This window comes from Diorhabda carinulata, chromosome 8, assembly GCF_026250575.1.
Source record: "Diorhabda carinulata isolate Delta chromosome 8, icDioCari1.1, whole genome shotgun sequence".
Taxonomy (NCBI): Eukaryota; Metazoa; Arthropoda; class Insecta; order Coleoptera; family Chrysomelidae; genus Diorhabda; species Diorhabda carinulata.
Window position 1 is genome coordinate 4,567,877 of NC_079467.1, and position 18,133 is coordinate 4,586,009.

Below are 18,133 nucleotides of genomic sequence, written 5' to 3' on the forward strand. Positions count from 1 at the left end.
ATATTTCCAAACAAGCTTCCTAAAAACATCCAATGAACATATTTTGATAAGCAAAGAAGAACATTGTATAATGAGTTTAATAATTTTGACTATAGATATATTAGTCCACCAATATTGCCTTAGGACTTCTATATTTTCAAGGGACTCTTTCAGTGGTCCTTGAATCTTTTTGAGAACGGTTTTTCATTCATCTACGCCAAAAAAACATTTAAAAATAGAAATATTATCTAAAGAAAAGGTTCATTAAAGATCGTCAAACTTTCATGATTTTGGCAAATTTTGAATCACGTTCAATGTTCCTAGGCTCTATACAAAGACGGAATATTTTTAATAAAGCGGATTTTCTCCATATAATGACGATGTGCAAATAGAAAAACGATAATTAATCTTTCTTTCTACATTATTCCGTGTTTCGACACTATTCTTGTTCGGCGTTTCTTCAGCTCTTCTTAAATTGACAATAAAAAAAAACAAATGTTGTTTAAATCAACTTTTATAGTTGAATTAGTACTATAAAAATATTTTTCTAGATCAACGAATCTTTTTAAATTCCCTTACCAAACCTACATCTATTATTTCATGAAAATGTTTACTCATATCACATCTGACTTCCCTGACTCATCCTTTTCTCCTTTTCTAATTTAAAATAAAACGAGAATTTATTATTTTGTATCTCGGTAGAATGGATATCCCATTTCAATCTTATCAGGATTATTTTCCTTGTTTTTTTCTGCTTTATTCTTAATATTGTTTTCGTTCTGAGTTCTATTTGTCTTGTAGTATTGGTAGTGTTTCATAAATTTTTCTACAATTGGATAATTTTATCCTCATATATTACTCAATATCTCGTAACATTTACTTTATACTTATTACCGAAATATCAGTTTTTGTAGTTGTTCCATTAGCTGATATTATACTGATTTTGAGCTGAGTTTAAGTTCAAATCACATGAGATACCTCAATCAGAATGGAAAAAATGCTTCGACAATTGGTTCAAACTCATGTAAAAGTGTATCCAATCCAATCCAATTGGGTTATCAAATATGCTTCTTAATCAAGGAAACCAATCATAGGATTTGTTTCTTGCAAAGTAGCTTGATGTTAAATATTTAGATTAGATGGTTTAACTTAACTTTCCAAAAAGATGATGTTCAAATGATTATATGATTTTCGAAGTTTGCTTAAATGTATACATAGTAATTGTTATTTCAGAACCATAATGTTATTATTTGTTCTATTCCTGAAGCTTGATAATAAATCTATAAGTCATATACATAAGCTTCTATCTCCATTAGTCTACGCATTGTAATCAAAGCCCAAACATTACTTAAACCAGCGGTTCTTAACCAAAATTGGGTCGCGAAGCATATTTCTTGGGTCGCGCTGAGTCGAATCAAAATAGTTAGTAATACACCAAATACTTAGTAATACCAACACCTCCTTAATATGTTTCGGTTTTACCGCTCTTCGCGAATGGCCTTTCGGAAGTGACGTCCATCTTCAAGGAGGTGCTGGTAATACTCACGCCATTGCCTTGCGTGCGCGCAGACTCAGTAAGCTCTCTGTCAAAAACTCGTTTCTGCGTATTGTGTTGTGAATAACAGTGAAACGCATTTTAGAAACAAATTTTTAGAATTAGGTTTTACTTGCATTTATGATCGAGGAGTGAACAAACCGTAATGCGTGTTGTGCAGTGAAATATTAAGTAATGAATCTATGAAACCGAACAAACTTAAAAGACATTTTGATGCAAAACATAAAAATTTTTTCTTTGAGGGAAAAGATCTTTTTTCGAAAAAAAAGAAGTAATAATAATAAGAAGTAGTAATAGTTTTATAAATTCTGCCAAACAAGCTACACTTGCTTCTTTTCATGTGGCTTGGCATATTGCAAGACAAAAGAAACCCCATAATATTGCTGAAAAACTTATAAAGCCTGCTGCAATTGACATGGCACGTATCATGTGCGAAGATCAAAGAAATTACAAAAGATACCATTATCAAATGATACAATTCGTTTACGAATTAATGATATGTCATTTGATATTGAGAATCAACTTATTTCTGCTGTAAAAATTCTGCTGGTTTATTTAGTATTCAACTGGATGAAACGACAGATGTAAGTAAAGATGCTCAACTCATGATTTACCTGCGGTATCCAGGTTTAATAGATATGCAGGAGGATATTTTATTTTGCAAACCAATGTCAATAACGTGAAGATATTTTTCTTATGGTCGATTCGTTTTTTAAAGAAGAAGGATTAAATTGGAATCAGTGTTTCAAAATGTCAATTATTTTCAAAAAGTTATAAATAGATTTTAATTTGGTCAAAAAAAATTATTAAAAACACTTGATTATTAATTAAATTTTCCTTGGATCGAAAAGTACTTTTGTTTATCTTTATTATTAAAAAAATAAATAAAAAATTTGTGAGTTGAAAAATTAATCATCATAGGATTGAAGATTTTTAAAAAATACGATTTAAAATAAAGCAATGAAAAAATTTTGACTTTGTTTTGGGTCGCGACATGAACGTATTTCTCAAATTTGGGTCGCGGCTTAAAAAGATTAAGAACCACTGACTTAAACTGATTCCAATATTTTATATCGCAGCAGTATCATATCATATCAATGTACTACTGAGTGTGATTTGTTGGTAAAGCTTTCTTTGTATGTTTTTTCGAATTTTAGGTGCTAGACCAATAAAGTTTTCAGCTTATAAAATTCTAGATAGTACGACATTAACCCCAAAAGTCGATAAATTGGAGGTTCTGATAACTTATAAATTGTTTGACTGAAATTTTCGAACAAGTTTTATTTCGAGCTTCTTTTTTGAAAATTTTATCTTTTAATTTGCTGGATCTGTGATAACTATATGGATACAGTGTTGCTTAATTTCATTTATATTAAAATATCGACGGATGTATAAATTTTTCATAGAGTTTTATCAAATCTAACAGTGTTTTTGAGAAAATCAACTATCAAAAAGTTATCTCGGGCTATTGGATTACTCCGAAAGGGCTCGACAACGACGGATATAGCAAATCGACTAAATGGGTCCTAATGTGTCATTTCGAACATACCTAATCTGTTCTAGGAAACAAAAGGCGAAGATCTGGAAAAACAAGAGTATTAATCGTTATCTGATATCTCGTGATATCAGTAATTTATTGCATGTTATTTTCAATTTAGTGCCTTTTTGTATTGCCTGTATTCCACTAGCAAATCTCCGAAGGAACGCTGCTACTAAAAAAACGCCCCAAACGAAAATTTCATGACGCTTTAGTTAATTTTTATCAATGATAATGCGAGGGTACATAGAGTTGTGGGAAACAAAAAAACAAGGTTTTCTCCATCTACCGCTTCCACCCAGATATCTGAATTGCATTGACGTCCAAATGCGCAGCCAGTAACCGCACTGAAAATTAAAAATCATTTTCCAAAACTTTAGACAGAAGTCGCTGAAAAAAGAACAACAAGAAGAAGTGCTGCTACGTTATGTGCAAATAGGGTTACACAGAATATTAGCTGTTGTTTGAACATTCTTTTCGCTTAAATTACTAGATAAATGATTTTGGTAAATACTTAGAAGTGGGGCTCCACTCCAAACTTAATCCAAAGATTTTTTCGCGCATATAGGGTCATTTTTTAGTACTCCGAATATACTTTAAAAGTGGGGGAGGCACATATTTTTCGTCATAATACTCATTACCTTATGCATATTGAATGTCAGTAATTATCCAATCATATAAGTCATCTACAGCAATATCACATGCGGTTTAAAAACAAAGATTAGAACCTAACCTAACCTAACTAAACCTTACCAACTATCTTTGATTTCGATAGTGACAAATCGCCGAAAAATTCTCAGCAGAGCTACCAGTTTAAAATTTGACACAATAAAAGAGATAGAGGGAAAAGGAGGTTGGATAGGTTAGGTTCTAATGTTTGTTTCTAAACCTCATGTGCTATTGTTGTAGATGACTGTCTATTTCGATATGATGGGATAATTATTGAAATAATATTTAAAGTACTTTCGGAGCACTATAAAACAACCCTATATGCGCGAAAAATTTTTTGGAGTAAGTTTGGGGTAGATCCCTACTTATTTTATACTTTATTCAATTTTCTGTATTATAAAATAAGGGAAAACGATTTTATTATTGGGTTTTGACATTCAAAATGCAACAAAAATATAGTTTTAAATAGTACTAATTGTTTTTTGTCCTAGCTTTTGAAGTCGAATTTATTGAATTGCCTAACTTTTGAACAGCTGTGTATTTTCATAATCCTCATTCACTAATCTAATTTTTCGATGTTGTATTTGAATATTATTTCCTTATGGTATTTAAGTGATTCGATTTTATTTTTATTTGTTAAATAGCCACTATACAGTTGTTTGTTGAATTGAAAGGAAATTAAATAATTAGTCTTCATAAACAGAAATCCTAGTTGTAAAATAATCACACTTTTTATGAATATGTTTTGTTCGCTAAGTATATCAAAACAAAATCGGGGAACTATAAGAGAATTCATTTTCGTAAATCAAATCCAGTTTTTTGTTGTGTAAAGTGACAGTCGAAAGTTTTTTTTGAAAGTCATTAGAATGATATACTCGTTCAATCTATTATTCCTCATACTGGTAATGAATTACTATGCTCAAGCTCTAACAGACAAAGAAGAATGGATTAATTTTAAGGTAAATGAAAATAATGTACAAGTTATTAGAAATGTTAGTATATTGTATAACAAACAAGTGTGAAATCGAATTTTCAACATGTGTTGTACACGATATTTTCCAAAAACCCCATAAAAACGCAGTTTGTATATATTCTTTTAATTATTGTTTATGGTACAGTTACTACAGTTTTGAAAATAAATTGCTGCTTGTACGTTCCTCAGTTGAGACAAAATTTTGAGTTTTATGCGTATCGGACCGACAATTCTTTTCTGGTGTTGCAATTGTAGTATCACAAAATGATGTCGGTTGGCTTAGCAAAGATACATACTTACAGCTTCTACAATATGTTTAGAGATTTCTATCTTCTTACTGATCGAATCAATTACATAACCTTCAGCAACTACGCTAGATTACCATCTACCATGGCGTCTCAGATCCATGGAAAATCACCAGTTTTGTTGGCAACAAATACATGTTATCACGTTTGATATCAACTAGTTTAACATTGTTAAGTTCACCTTTCTTCATCCACAAATTTCAAATATAAGGGCGCTGTAAAAATGTTAACTTTAATCAGAAGTATTGAAGTTGCACGTAATGTTTACAAACCTTTCTTAACAAATTCATCAGAAGCTGTTTCAAGAAATGTTTTGATGATGTCACTGGTTAGGACGTTGGATTTTTCGCCTTCGAAAAAGTGGTTCTTCTAATGTCAAATATTGTTCTAATATTTTCTAGATCTTGATATTTTAAAAATATTAACAAAATTCACCTTTCATACCAACTAGGGTATCAAAATTTTCTAGAGATCCATTTTTGAAATTGTTAGTTATTCGGGATCCGTGGATTCATTCCGAAATTCCAGAACAACTTCGAGTAATTGATAAAATAGCTAAAATTTAGTATTTTTCCCGTGTATAATACACAATTCTTTCCTAAAAGGAAGTAACGACGGTTTAATATTGAAAAATTATATTATTTGTACTCACGACAATTAAACCTGAGTTTCTAAGAAAATATATAATCAAATAGCTGTCAATTTAATTTTGTGATTTGAATTAAAATTTATGAACTTAGTCGTTACTTAGAAGTTATTTTAAACACTATAAAGTGAAGAATGTCCGATTCCGAGTTTGCTTTGACTCCACTGGAGTTAGTAGAAGTAGCGTCACAACAATTACTGCCAGCATATTCAAGATTCATGGAATGAAAGATGAAGAAAAACATGTAGTTCTTTCTCGGAAACGGTGTTACAGGCCTATTTTTTCGAAATTGGCAACCACAACAGAAGCCATCAACAGTGTGGTTGAATTTTTCAATGATTAAAAGTATGTTATGGTTTAATAGTTATGTCGACATTTCAAAATATTTCAAACTAATTATATTTCTGGAACAAAATAGGAAAGCTTACAAGCCCAAGAAAGCTGCGAGCTACGAGTAATGAAATAAGTAAGTATTTAAATAATGCTTCTGATGAAGTTTATTTAATGGTCTAAGTTCTTGGGATTGCTGGAGCTTGTCGAATTTGTGAAATCTGCTACCATTAGAGGATATTAAAGATTCTGGAACGTTATTAATTGTGGAACTTAAGGAAACAGAGTATGATGTAAACGAGAGATTTGTAGTTACTGAAAAATATGTTAAATTTTACGAATGTACAAAGCCTTTTATCCAGGTAACATAAGATGATATTGAAGATTCAGGAACGTTATTAATTATGAAACTTAGGGAAACTAATAATGTTGTGAACAGGAGGTTTGCTATTACTGAAAAATATGTTCAAGTTTACCAAATGAACATAGATCTTCATCTAGCACCAGCAAAAGAGTATCGCTTGTTTTATACATATCACAATGGAAAATGGATCAATAAGGTTGTGAGTAAAAACCACTTTTATAAGATTCCCTAAGCAGTAGCTGATTCTCTGCAGCTTGAAAATGCTAGCTCTTATACAGATCATTCATTTCGAAGATCGTCTGCTAAATTCTTAGATGAATCTGGAGGAGACGTCATAACAAAAAGAATTATGGCGCTTGAAAGTCAACAACGGTCGCTGAAAGGTATGTTGATGAATCGGTAACACAAAAGACAGAAATAGCTAATAAAGTGTTTAGAACGTGTGGTAATAAATTCAAAAATAAGATAATTCATTCTCTTAGCTTAAAATAGTAGTTCAATATCAACAAACTTTCCAAAAAAATTTAAATCAAGCGGAAACAAAAACTTGTAATAGCTAATAACGAAGAAATATTTTTTGTTGGTTCCCCTTTGAAGTTGGAATAAAAGGAAACGAAAAAGCAGACCTGGTAACCAAATTTCGATAAGTGCCATTGTGTGAAAGTTCAGTCGAATTCCAGTCTCTCAATCCCCATCAATATTTGACCTGTTCACGTGATTTATGCCGTTGTTATAACAGAAGATGCAACGTGCAGATTCAGCTACATAGAGGAAGGAAATCTCTATCAACTTCATCACGAAGTATGAGAGACTACAGAGCTCCAAAGCAATGCACTTGGGAGAGATTTTTAGTAGATTAAGCCATTCCAAATCCTGAACTTTCTAGAAGTAACGGGATAAACAGATCATCTGTTAACATTGAGCATATCCAGTAGCACAACAAGAATTAGGGACATAACAGATCCTTTGGGTCGCAGTGTACGTTAAACCCTAAAATAACTTTATCATAATTATTGACTCACACATTAGTAACAGTTGTAATTTCATATTATTCTTTGATAGTTGATTTGTTATTCATTGATGATTACTATTTTGAAATGAAATTATATTTACATTATGAATCGCTTTTAGAAAACTTTCAGAAAAAACTACAAATCTCGTTCAGTGGACACCGATCGTTTCAAGATTTTTCGGGATAATTTAAAAGTAATTAAAGAGCACAACGCAAAAGCTGATCAAGGAAACACAACTTTTCGGTTGGGCGTTACTCAATTTGCTGATTTAACCGAAGAGGAGTTTAGCGATAGATTGACAAGTGCAATAAAGCCTCTTCCCTGGCAGCGTTTAGGCATGCGAAATCTTCTACCATTAGCAGCTGATCAAGGAAACTCAACTTTTCGGTTGGGTGTCACTCAATTTGCTGATCTAACCCAAGAAGATTTTAGCCATAAATTGATAAGTAAAATAAAGCCTCTTCCCCGACAACGTTTAGGCATGAAAAAAATTATACCATTACCCGCTGCTTCACCAAAGCTTGCAGTAGATTGGAGAACCAGAGGAGCAGTTACGCCCGTTAAGGATCAAGGTGATTGTGCATCGTGTTGGGCCTTTGCCGCAGTAAGTTTTTCTCTTTATTGATTATAAATCACTTATAACAACGTTTAATCTCTGACTCTCATTAGCGTTTCTTTTCAAATTTAGGTTATTCAATAGTTTTCCATTAAAAAATCTAAATTTTTGCCTCTGGGTCATAGTCATCATCATCATTTAGCAGCTTGTCTTGTCCACTGCTAGACATAATCGTCTCTTAATCTAAACAATTTTACTCGGTCTTGGGCAGCTTGGATCTAGTTGGAAGATATTATTTTCAAATGGACCGTCCATCGCTCTTTCTGTATCTCTGGAACGCAATCGTCCATTTTTTATCTAACAATCTTGCGACATGAACAGCCTAGTTCCATTTTAAATTTGTCATTATTTCAACTGCAACAGTAACTTCGGTTTTTCTACGCAGTTCTTCCTTTCGGATTCGGATTCTATCTCGTAATGTCTCTCTTAACATGGGCCTCTTCATAGTTAACTGAATTATTTTTATTTTATGCACATTTTTTATGTCAACTTTAGTGGTTCCAAGCCGTAAGTCAGTACTGGGAGGACGCATTTGTCAGACATGTTTCAGACATGTCGGTATATCTGACTTGAATACATGTCCCAGCCAAATACAGCCCATGTCCCAGGTATTTGTAGGATGTCACGTATTCGACTCTTCTCCTTTTAACATTGGGTTACGCCTGTCATAAATTAGGTCTTTGGGAGAAAAGGTGTCATCTTGTCGGACACCTTTTTTGATCCTGATCCGATTTGTTTCCGTGTATTTTGACATTTGTTGTTGATTGCTGATATATGTGCTGTGATACGGAATGGCGGTCTATAAGCATTATCAAAACTAGTCTAAAAATGGCCTTTAGACTCCCAACATCTTAAACAAAAACCACCTGTCCTACACGCAATACTTTCACATTTACATCGCACGGAATGACATCACCTCCTTTATCATCGAGGACGATCGAGGTGCCTGCCTTCTGCCTTCCGCAGATCTCGTTCGCAAATCCGAAAAAGACCAGAAACAACAACAAGACATCTGGACCTTCGGCGCTAAGAATAATTGCATACCCTCCTTCATCATCAAGTTCAAACCAGTTCAGTCTAGGCAAAAATGTTATTACTCACTTTCATACTCAATCGGTACAACAGTAAACCTGTTTTCCAGATTTTTTTGGAAAAATCTGGTATGCTGGACTTGTTAAGATCCTACTAGCGTGTAACAGAATTCCTGATTAACCTACTTTATATCATTTATACGTATGATACCTCAGTACCACGATGATCTGATGACTATCAGACTATCTGATTAGTCATCGTCACCAGTTTTAGAATAAGTTCTGTCCATTTAATTCCATTTCAGATTTTTTATTAGTTAATTATTATCCACAATCCAGACATATTACTTTTTATTTGCAGATTGCTGCCATAGAAGGAATCTATCATATTAAAAAAGGCAAGCAAATTTCACTTAGTGAACAAAACTTGGTGGATTGTGATCCAATTTCGAATGGTTGCACTGGGGGTATCATGGATGCTGCTTACAAATGGACAATAAGAAATGGAGGAGTGCAATCGGAAGATGATTATAGTTATGAAGCTCAAGAGAATGTATGTAGATTTAATCGAAATAAAACTAAAGTTTCAATCCATAGTTACAAGTCTATTCCATACAAGAACGAAGCTAAGATAGAGAATACCGTTTTAAAGCAGCCCGTTAGCGTTGCGATGTGTGCATCAAGGTCTATGCAACTGTATAAATCAGGTTCGTATTGTATTTTTAGCTTGTAGGATAATCAGATAAAAGGCAAAAATTCGAGAGAAAGAAAACAAAAAACTATTTTGAAATTATCGTTTGTTTATTTCTGTAATTTGAATTCTAATGAAATTTTGAAAAGTTAACTTCATGTAGAATAAAAATAAAAGTTGTATATTTTGAAAATTTCTGTTCTTACTGGAATGTATTATTTTTAATCAAATTTCGAGAAAACTACTTAGAAAAATACAAGAACTTGTATCTGAGTTGTATACTAAAAAATTAGAATTTGAAACGATGATATAAATACCTGGGCTTCCTTATAAAAATATAATTGCGAGATGATGTAGACCCAATTTTCGAGGATGTCAAGGAGTATACAGGAAACATTTGAACTTTTATCATAATATTGATTAGCCAAGAGTAATAAGGAAGACCATGAATTTCTCTGTAGTACTTTTTTCGACTCGTTAAACCTAATTTTCCTCTAATTGAATCTCGATATGAAATACTTCTTCATAATAGCCTTCTTTAATTTTTTATCCTATTTCAATTTTGTGTATGCAGTGGCCGATAGAGCCACTCACTTTAATGCAAATTTACTCACTTCAAAAGTTTTTTTTTTCCGTTAATTACCAATGATAGATTCGGTTATTTTAGAATGAATAACTATTGAACATTGTAATGCTTGAAATTCTACTTTCATTTTCTCCAAACCGGCTGGAATAAAATTAATTTCTATCGGAATTGGAACTCGACATGAATTAATCCTTCATTATTATCTTCTTTAATTTGTTATCTTATCGCCAATTGAAGCAGTTGGATATAACTCAACATAGAACAAAAGTGCATACAAGAAAAGTGTGTTTACTTTTAATTACCAACCCATATAGGATTTTACGATACACCCAGTATAGACCCAGACTGGGGCCAAGTATGTACAATTCTGCCTCTAGCTTGTAAGCCATTATTGGCCCAGACTTGGTGGGACTCTGGGATGATAACAATGTTCTTCGCTAGGTTTGCAACCCTGGGCCAGGCTGGTTGTTAATAAAATTAGTGCACTCTACTAATTAATAAACATTCAAATATTAATTGAATAATTAAATATATAAAGAAATTATACTAATTTTTATTATTCTATGTTTTATTGTCTTTTGTCCATAAAAGAATTTATTCATAAAAAATATTATTTTTAATGTTAAGATATCTATTATGGATAAGATATCAGAACAAAACTTTATATAGTTAGTTAGAGTTCTGCCAAGTAAATAGGATGCCCGAGGTCGGGTTTTCCAGAGTTTAGCCAGGCTTGGCTGACTATAGAATTGCCAGGGCCGGGTTTCCTAGCATTGGCTCAAGCTAAGCCCCGTCGTTCAAGTTTGGGGGCTACTACATGTGAAGTGCAGAGCCCATTCTTTCAGAATAAATCTCATCCAAAAACTCTTGTACAATTTTGCAGTGGCTGAAATGAAGCTGCTGCTCCTTCAATTTTCTCCAAACCTACTGCAATGCTACTAATTTACTTCCAAATAAAGCTCGTCATGAATTAGTCCTTTATTATTGCCTTCTTTAGTTCGCTATTTTATTTCAAATTCCTATATAAACTGGCCGATTGAAGCAGTTGGATAAAACTCAACTTATACAAATGTGCATACAAGATAAGTGTGTTTTCTGATCATTACCACGATTTTCAGAAATAAGATTTTCAATAAATCATTTATTTAGGGTACAATAATTTCCTCACTCTCTTGGAAGATGCTTCAGTTTTAATATAGCCACAGGTCAATTTTCATATGTTAAATGATTTTCGAAATATTTGCAAAAATTCTTATGTACCTTCGAAAGGGTATGAGTATCTTTTTCTATATACACATTTATACTGAATAAGTTCTCAGTTTAATTGATGGATAAAATGTAAGTTGACGTTCATACCCTCAAATCACTTTTTTTAGGTATTTTGTACGATCAATCCTGTTGTAAGACCATAAGATGTGCAAACCATGCAGTGACTTTAGTTGGATTAGGAGTAGACAGTGACAATACACCGTACTATATAGCTAAGAATTCTTGGGGTTCATCATGGGGGGAAGACGGATACTTGAAAATTCACAGAGGAAGCGACCAATGTGGTTTATCGAACATGGCGTCGTACCCAATTATCAAATAATTTTTTGTTTAATTATTGACATGTACGGAATTATTCCAATCAATTATTTAGAATAAATTTCGCTTCTAAAATTAGAGTATACTTTTATTACGTTAATTAAAAACTACATTATACATAGTCCATAACCACATGTCTAATGGCTAACTGCCTCTAATGCAGGCTTCATAGGCTGGAAACCAGCAATTTCTTCGTGTGTAAATGAACAAAACGTATACCACCATATAATAAACGGAACAATTTTGTTTTTGATTATCGTTTCTAGCCTTTTTTCATTATAGATAGTATATTATATTCTTAAAATTAGTTCCTCCAATCGATTTGAGTGTGACTGTGGAAGAAAATACATCTAAAGTATGATGGTTATCTTTGCTTGAAAGGTGAGTAAGGTTTAAAGTACATTTAATTAATCAACCACACATTTTGTTCACTGCTTATTAGGCTCTCCAATAATATTATTAAAGCAAAAACATGAATGGTTAAATCAAGATTGTGAACGTTTTGTGGGTATTAGAAGCATTGGATAATTTTCGAGTGTGTCAAATATTCATATTTGTGATTCCTTATGGAACGACTGTCAAGACAGCGTATCCTTTTGGAATCCTGAAGGGAATGAAAACAGACCTAGAGGGTATTCAGATGACGACGACGACGAAAAACCATAACCATCAGTCGAAGTCATCCACTATTAGAATAATATTCCGAAAAGAGGGTCTTCTTCAAAATGGAATATTAAGCTCAAAGAAAACTTAGGAAAAGGTGGATAAATGATTAAAGTATCCCAACAGCACTATTGCGTTTTCTCAATCTCAAAACTTGGTTATTTTCTTAGTCGTATAAGTTTTTGGATTTTTTCCCATTTTATAGGGAACTTCAAAATGATGTATCCTTTTTACTTTTTGAGTTTGACACATTGATATACAGAGTAAGTTTTATATATCAAACGCCTCAATTATCTAGCAAAACGTCTTGTACGATTTTTATAAATTTTTGTGCGTATATGCGCGGTAGTTACGTTGTCAGATCTTTCCTTTTTCACGAAAAACAATGAACTCTGTTATTCCTGTATACTTTTTGGTTTTCAGAAAGAAATACTGACTATTTTTCATCTAAAGTCCCTTATAACATTATTACAGCCCATACATTCAGTTTATCGGGATATTTGGTGGTGGAGGGGAGGGAGGATTGTTACGTGACCAGTATCTACAATTAAGCCGATTCACGTTTCTATTAATAAAAGTGGCCCCATCACAAGCATAACATTACTTACAAAATCGTGATCTCACAACTCTTAACCAACGTTGTATGGATGGAATTTTTTTTACGTAAAATTTTCATTACGGATATTTTCGGAAAATCAAGTTCCCTGGATATTTGGCTAATACTCAAGTGTGATTGAGTTGATGCAGTTTTTCTGCGCCCTGATTTGGATAAATCTTTTACTGAACAGGTCTCGTTAAACTTCTTTACTAATTTCCTAACAGTAGATTTTGTTAGGGGATTTCAGTTAGGATATAAATTATTAAAGATATTACACGTTTCTTGTTGACTTCTACGCCTATCACCATATCCTAATATCATTAAAATATCAATTAATTCTTTTTTAGATAAACGATCCATTATGACTTTCAATAAGTTTCAATAATAATAATTTATTGAAATGTCAAATTTGTTATTGTAGCAATCACGGCACCTAAATTTATTATTGTAACTTTGGTGGAGATATTACAAATGTAGCTATAACTCCGAAATTATGGTATTTAGGTATAGGGAACGTAAGATGAAAAATAATAAGTATTTCTTAAGGAAAAGCGAAAATTTACAGGGCCATCCATTTCAAATAACAAAGCTCATTACTATTTTCCGGAGAAAGGAAAGATGTAATGAATGTTATGTAATTATTTTTATTTACGTTTAATTATTACATAATTTATAATTAATATATGGATTTTTTTTTGTATATCATTTGTACTCAAATGAATGTTGTATTACAACTATTGTCGGTAGTCATTCAGGCTAAAATCCATATCTACAATAATATTTTTAATAATAATTTTAGTATAATATACTATATATACTCTACAATTTCAGGCATCATGCATGTAGCATGGAAAACTTTTGGGTCTTCGATATTAAAGCGAATGATGCGCGTCAGCACTCGAACATAAACTTTATGAATGTTTTTTGACGTTATAAAAAATACTTACATCACAATTCCTTGTTAATAGGTCTCTTATTGAGTGTTCTTTGCAGTAGTTGTAGAAAAATTTGAAAAAAATTTGGGTCTTCGATATTAAAACGAATGAAGCGCGTCAGCACTCAAGCATAAATTTTATGAATTTTTTTTGACGTTATAAAAAATACTTACATCACAATTCCTTGTTAAAAGGTCTTTTATTAAGTGTTCTTTGCAGTAGTTGTAGAAAAATTTGAAAAAAATTTGGGTCTTCGATATTAAAACGAATGAAGCGCGTCAGCACTCAAGCATAAATTTTATGAATGTTTTTTGACGTTATAAAAAATACTTACATCACAATTCCTTGTTAATAGGTCTCTTATTGAGTGTTCTTTGCAGTAGTTGTAGAAAAATTTGAAAACAAATTTGGGTCTTCGATATTAAAACGAATGAAGCGCGTCAGCACTCAAGCATAAATTTTATGAATGTTTTTTGACGTTATAAAAAATACTTACATCACAATTCCTTGTTAATAGGTCTCTTATTAGGTGTTCTTTGCAGTAGTTGTAGAAAAATTTGAAAAAAATTTGGGTCTTCGATATTAAAACGAATGAAGCGCGTCAGCACTCAAGCATAAATTTTATGAATTTTTTTTGACGTTATAAAAAATACTTACATCACAATTCCTAGTTAATAGGTCTTTTATTAGGTGTTCTTTGCAGTAGTTGTAGAAAAATTTGAAAACAAATTTGGGTCTTCGATATTAAAACGAATGAAGCGCGTCAGCACTCAAGCATAAATTTTATGAATTTTTTTTGACGTTATAAAAAATACTTACATCACAATTCCTTGTTAATAGGTCTTTTATTAGGTGTTCTTTGCAGTAGTTGTAGAAAAATTTGAAAAAAATTTGGGTCTTCGATATTAAAACGAATGAAGCGCGTCAGCACTCAAGCATAAATTTTATGAATTTTTTTTGACGTTATAAAAAATACTTACATCACAATTCCTTGTTAATAGGTCTCTTATTAGGTGTTCTTTGCAGTAGTTGTAGAAGAATTTGAAAAAAATTTGGGTCTTCGATATTAAAACGAATGAAGCGCGTCAGCACTCAAGCATAAATTTTATGAATTTTTTTTGACGTTATAAAAAATACTTACATCACAATTCCTTGTTAATAGGTCTCTTATTAGGTGTTCTTTGCAGTAGTTGTAGAAGAATTTGAAAAAAATTTGGGTCTTCGATATTAAAACGAATGAAGCGCGTCAGCACTCAAGCATAAATTTTATGAATTTTTTTTGACGTTATAAAAAATACTTACATCACAATTCCTTGTTAAAAGGTCTTTTATTAAGTGTTCTTTGCAGTAGTTGTAGAAAAATTTGAAAACAAATTTGGGTCTTCGATATTAAAACGAATGAAGCGCGTCAGCACTCAAGCATAAATTTTATGAATGTTTTTTGACGTTATAAAAAATACTTACATCACAATTCCTTGTTAATAGGTCTTTTATTAAGTGTTCTTTGCAGTAGTTGTAGAAAAATTTGAAAACAAATTTGGGTCTTCGATATTAAAACGAATGAAGCGCGTCAGCACTCAAGCATAAATTTTATGAATGTTTTTTGACGTTATAAAAAATACTTACATCACAATTCCTTGTTAATAGGTCTCTTATTGAGTGTTCTTTGCAGTAGTTGTAGAAAAATTTGAAAAAAATTTGGGTCTTCGATATTAAAACGAATGAAGCGCGTCAGCACTCAAGCATAAATTTTATGAATTTTTTTTGACGTTATAAAAAATACTTACATCACAATTCCTTGTTAATAGGTCTCTTATTGAGTGTTCTTTGCAGTAGTTGTAGAAAAATTTGAAAAAAATTTGGGTCTTCGATATTAAAACGAATGAAGCGCGTCAGCACTCAAGCATAAATTTTATGAATTTTTTTTGACGTTATAAAAAATACTTACATCACAATTCCTTGTTAATAGGTCTTTTATTAGGTGTTCTTTGCAGTAGTTGTAGAAAAATTTGAAAACAAATTTGGGTCTTCGATATTAAAACGAATGAAGCGCGTCAGCACTCAAGCATAAATTTTATGAATGTTTTTTGACATTATAAAAAATACTTACATCACAATTCCTTGTTAATAGGTCTTTTATTAAGTGTTCTTTGCAGTAGTTGTAGAAAAATTTGAAAACAAATTTGGGTCTTCGATATTAAAACGAATGAAGCGCGTCAGCACTCAAGCATAAATTTTATGAATGTTTTTTGACGTTATAAAAAATACTTACATCACAATTCCTTGTTAATAGGTCTCTTATTAAGTGTTCTTTGTAGTAGTTGTAGAAAAATTTGAAAAAAATTTGGGTCTTCGATATTAAAACGAATGAAGCGCGTCAGCACTCAAGCATAAATTTTATGAATTTTTTTTGACGTTATAAAAAATACTTACATCACAATTCCTTGTTAATAGGTCTCTTATTGAGTGTTCTTTGCAGTAGTTGTAGAAAAATTTGAAAAAAATTTGGGTCTTCGATATTAAAACGAATGAAGCGCGTCAGCACTCAAGCATAAATTTTATGAATTTTTTTTGACGTTATAAAAAATACTTACATCACAATTCCTTGTTATAGGTCTTTTATTAAGTGTTCTTTGCAGTAGTTGTAGAAAAATTTGAAAAAAATTTGGGTCTTCGATATTAAAACGAATGAAGCGCGTCAGCACTCAAGCATAAATTTTATGAATTTTTTTTGACGTTATAAAAAATACTTACATTACAATTCCTTGTTATAGGTCTTTTATTAAGTGTTCTTTGCAGTAGTTGTAGAAAAATTTGAAAAAAATTTGGGTCTTCGATATTAAAACGAATGAAGCGCGTCAGCACTCAAGCATAAATTTTATGAATTTTTTTTGACGTTATAAAAAATACTTACATCACAATTTTCTGTAATTAGGTCCCTTATTAAGTGTCCTTTGCAATAGATAAATAGAATTTGAAAAACTTCTGGGGCTTCTGTTCAGAATCATGAAATATGTTCAAAAACCCGTGTTTGTTTTATCGACTTAATTTTCAATTTTTGGTTGTAAAATTATGTTATATTGTATAACGTTGTAAATGTTGATACCAGCATGATACCGGCCGTATTATAAGACCCTTGTACAAGCCATTATCCGAGATAAGAGGCGTTTCATACATAAAACTCACTCTGTATAACCTCGGATTACATACATACATACATATTTTGGGCCAGGGGCCGAGGCCCTCGGCTTTGTAAGACTTATGGCATAAGGATCCACTTGTGTATATATATAACTATCAAATTTTAGTAATTTCGTGCTTCAGTTGCGATAGTAATTAAATTTATTATTTATAAGTTACTGTACTAATTATTTGTTGTATGGATTTCTTACAATTAATGATAAACCGACGAACAAGAAATTTAATTGCAACAAAAAATAATAGTTTCGAGTAGAAATAGGCTAATGTGTAAAGCTGGAAATAGGAGCTGGTACGGCACTTTGGAATTAATATTTTAATACTTGTTAATTGCCAATAGATGACAATTTACATCATTCAACTATCTATAAATTCATCTTGTAGAAAGCAATGAACAACAGATATGAAACAGATGGTAGTTTTATTCGAAAATCATGTTCAAATGTGACATCTGGTGATATAAAAATGTATTAAATGTAATCAATTTATTTATTGCGTGTATTATTAGACTTCTGTTTTGAATAGGTCTAAAAACAGCACTGTGTGTTAGAAACCAACAATGATTAATTGCGTGGGGATTCGCACATTTTTTCTAATTAAATAATAATTAGAAAGAGCACAGGGCATTACAATTTATAATATTTTAGAAGCAATAATAAGACGATAATAATGTGTTTAATAATTAAATTATGATCTAACCGCCATGAGTTATGTTATGAGGTAAAAGCTTCTAATACTTGACCCTAATTTGGCAAATTGATATTCTGTTTTCACCGTCTAACAGTTCATCCATTAATATCTCTTTTGAAAGTTGCTTCAACTTTGTAAATGCAACAATTGACAATTATATAATATGA

The 18,133-nt window shown here is 31.7% G+C and overlaps 2 protein-coding genes across 3 annotated transcripts in view; one reads left to right on the top strand and one right to left on the bottom strand.

Moving 5' to 3' along the window:
* LOC130897384 (rap1 GTPase-activating protein 1) overlaps positions 1-18,133 on the bottom strand; it is an 848,316-nt gene that overhangs the window by 764,600 nt on the left and 65,583 nt on the right. The gene's annotated exons all lie outside the window — the stretch shown is intronic.
* On the top strand, positions 3,954-11,957 carry LOC130897386 (uncharacterized). 2 transcript variants are annotated; one of them, XM_057806221.1, is made up of 4 exons: positions 3,954-4,082; positions 7,490-7,975; positions 9,380-9,725; positions 11,672-11,957. In XM_057806221.1, the coding sequence occupies exons 1-4, from the start codon at positions 4,062-4,064 to the stop codon at positions 11,884-11,886; spliced, it is 1,068 nt and encodes a 355-aa protein (XP_057662204.1). In that variant the 5' UTR covers positions 3,954-4,061; the 3' UTR covers positions 11,887-11,957. The 2 variants fall into 2 exon arrangements, with proteins under 2 accessions (XP_057662204.1, XP_057662203.1); XM_057806220.1 differs by lacking the exon at positions 3,954-4,082 and adding an exon at positions 4,395-4,699.

Bases quoted from the DNA above. Each gene is read 5' to 3' on its own strand.
- LOC130897386 (XM_057806220.1), top strand. From the start codon at position 4,607: ATGATATACTCGTTCAATCTATTATTCCTCATACTGGTAATGAATTAC. The intron at 4,700-7,489 runs GTAAATGAAAAT...AATCGCTTTTAG, and splicing joins AAGAATGGATTAATTTTAAG to AAAACTTTCAGAAAAAACTA. The intron at 9,726-11,671 runs GTTCGTATTGTA...CACTTTTTTTAG, and splicing joins TATGCAACTGTATAAATCAG to GTATTTTGTACGATCAATCC.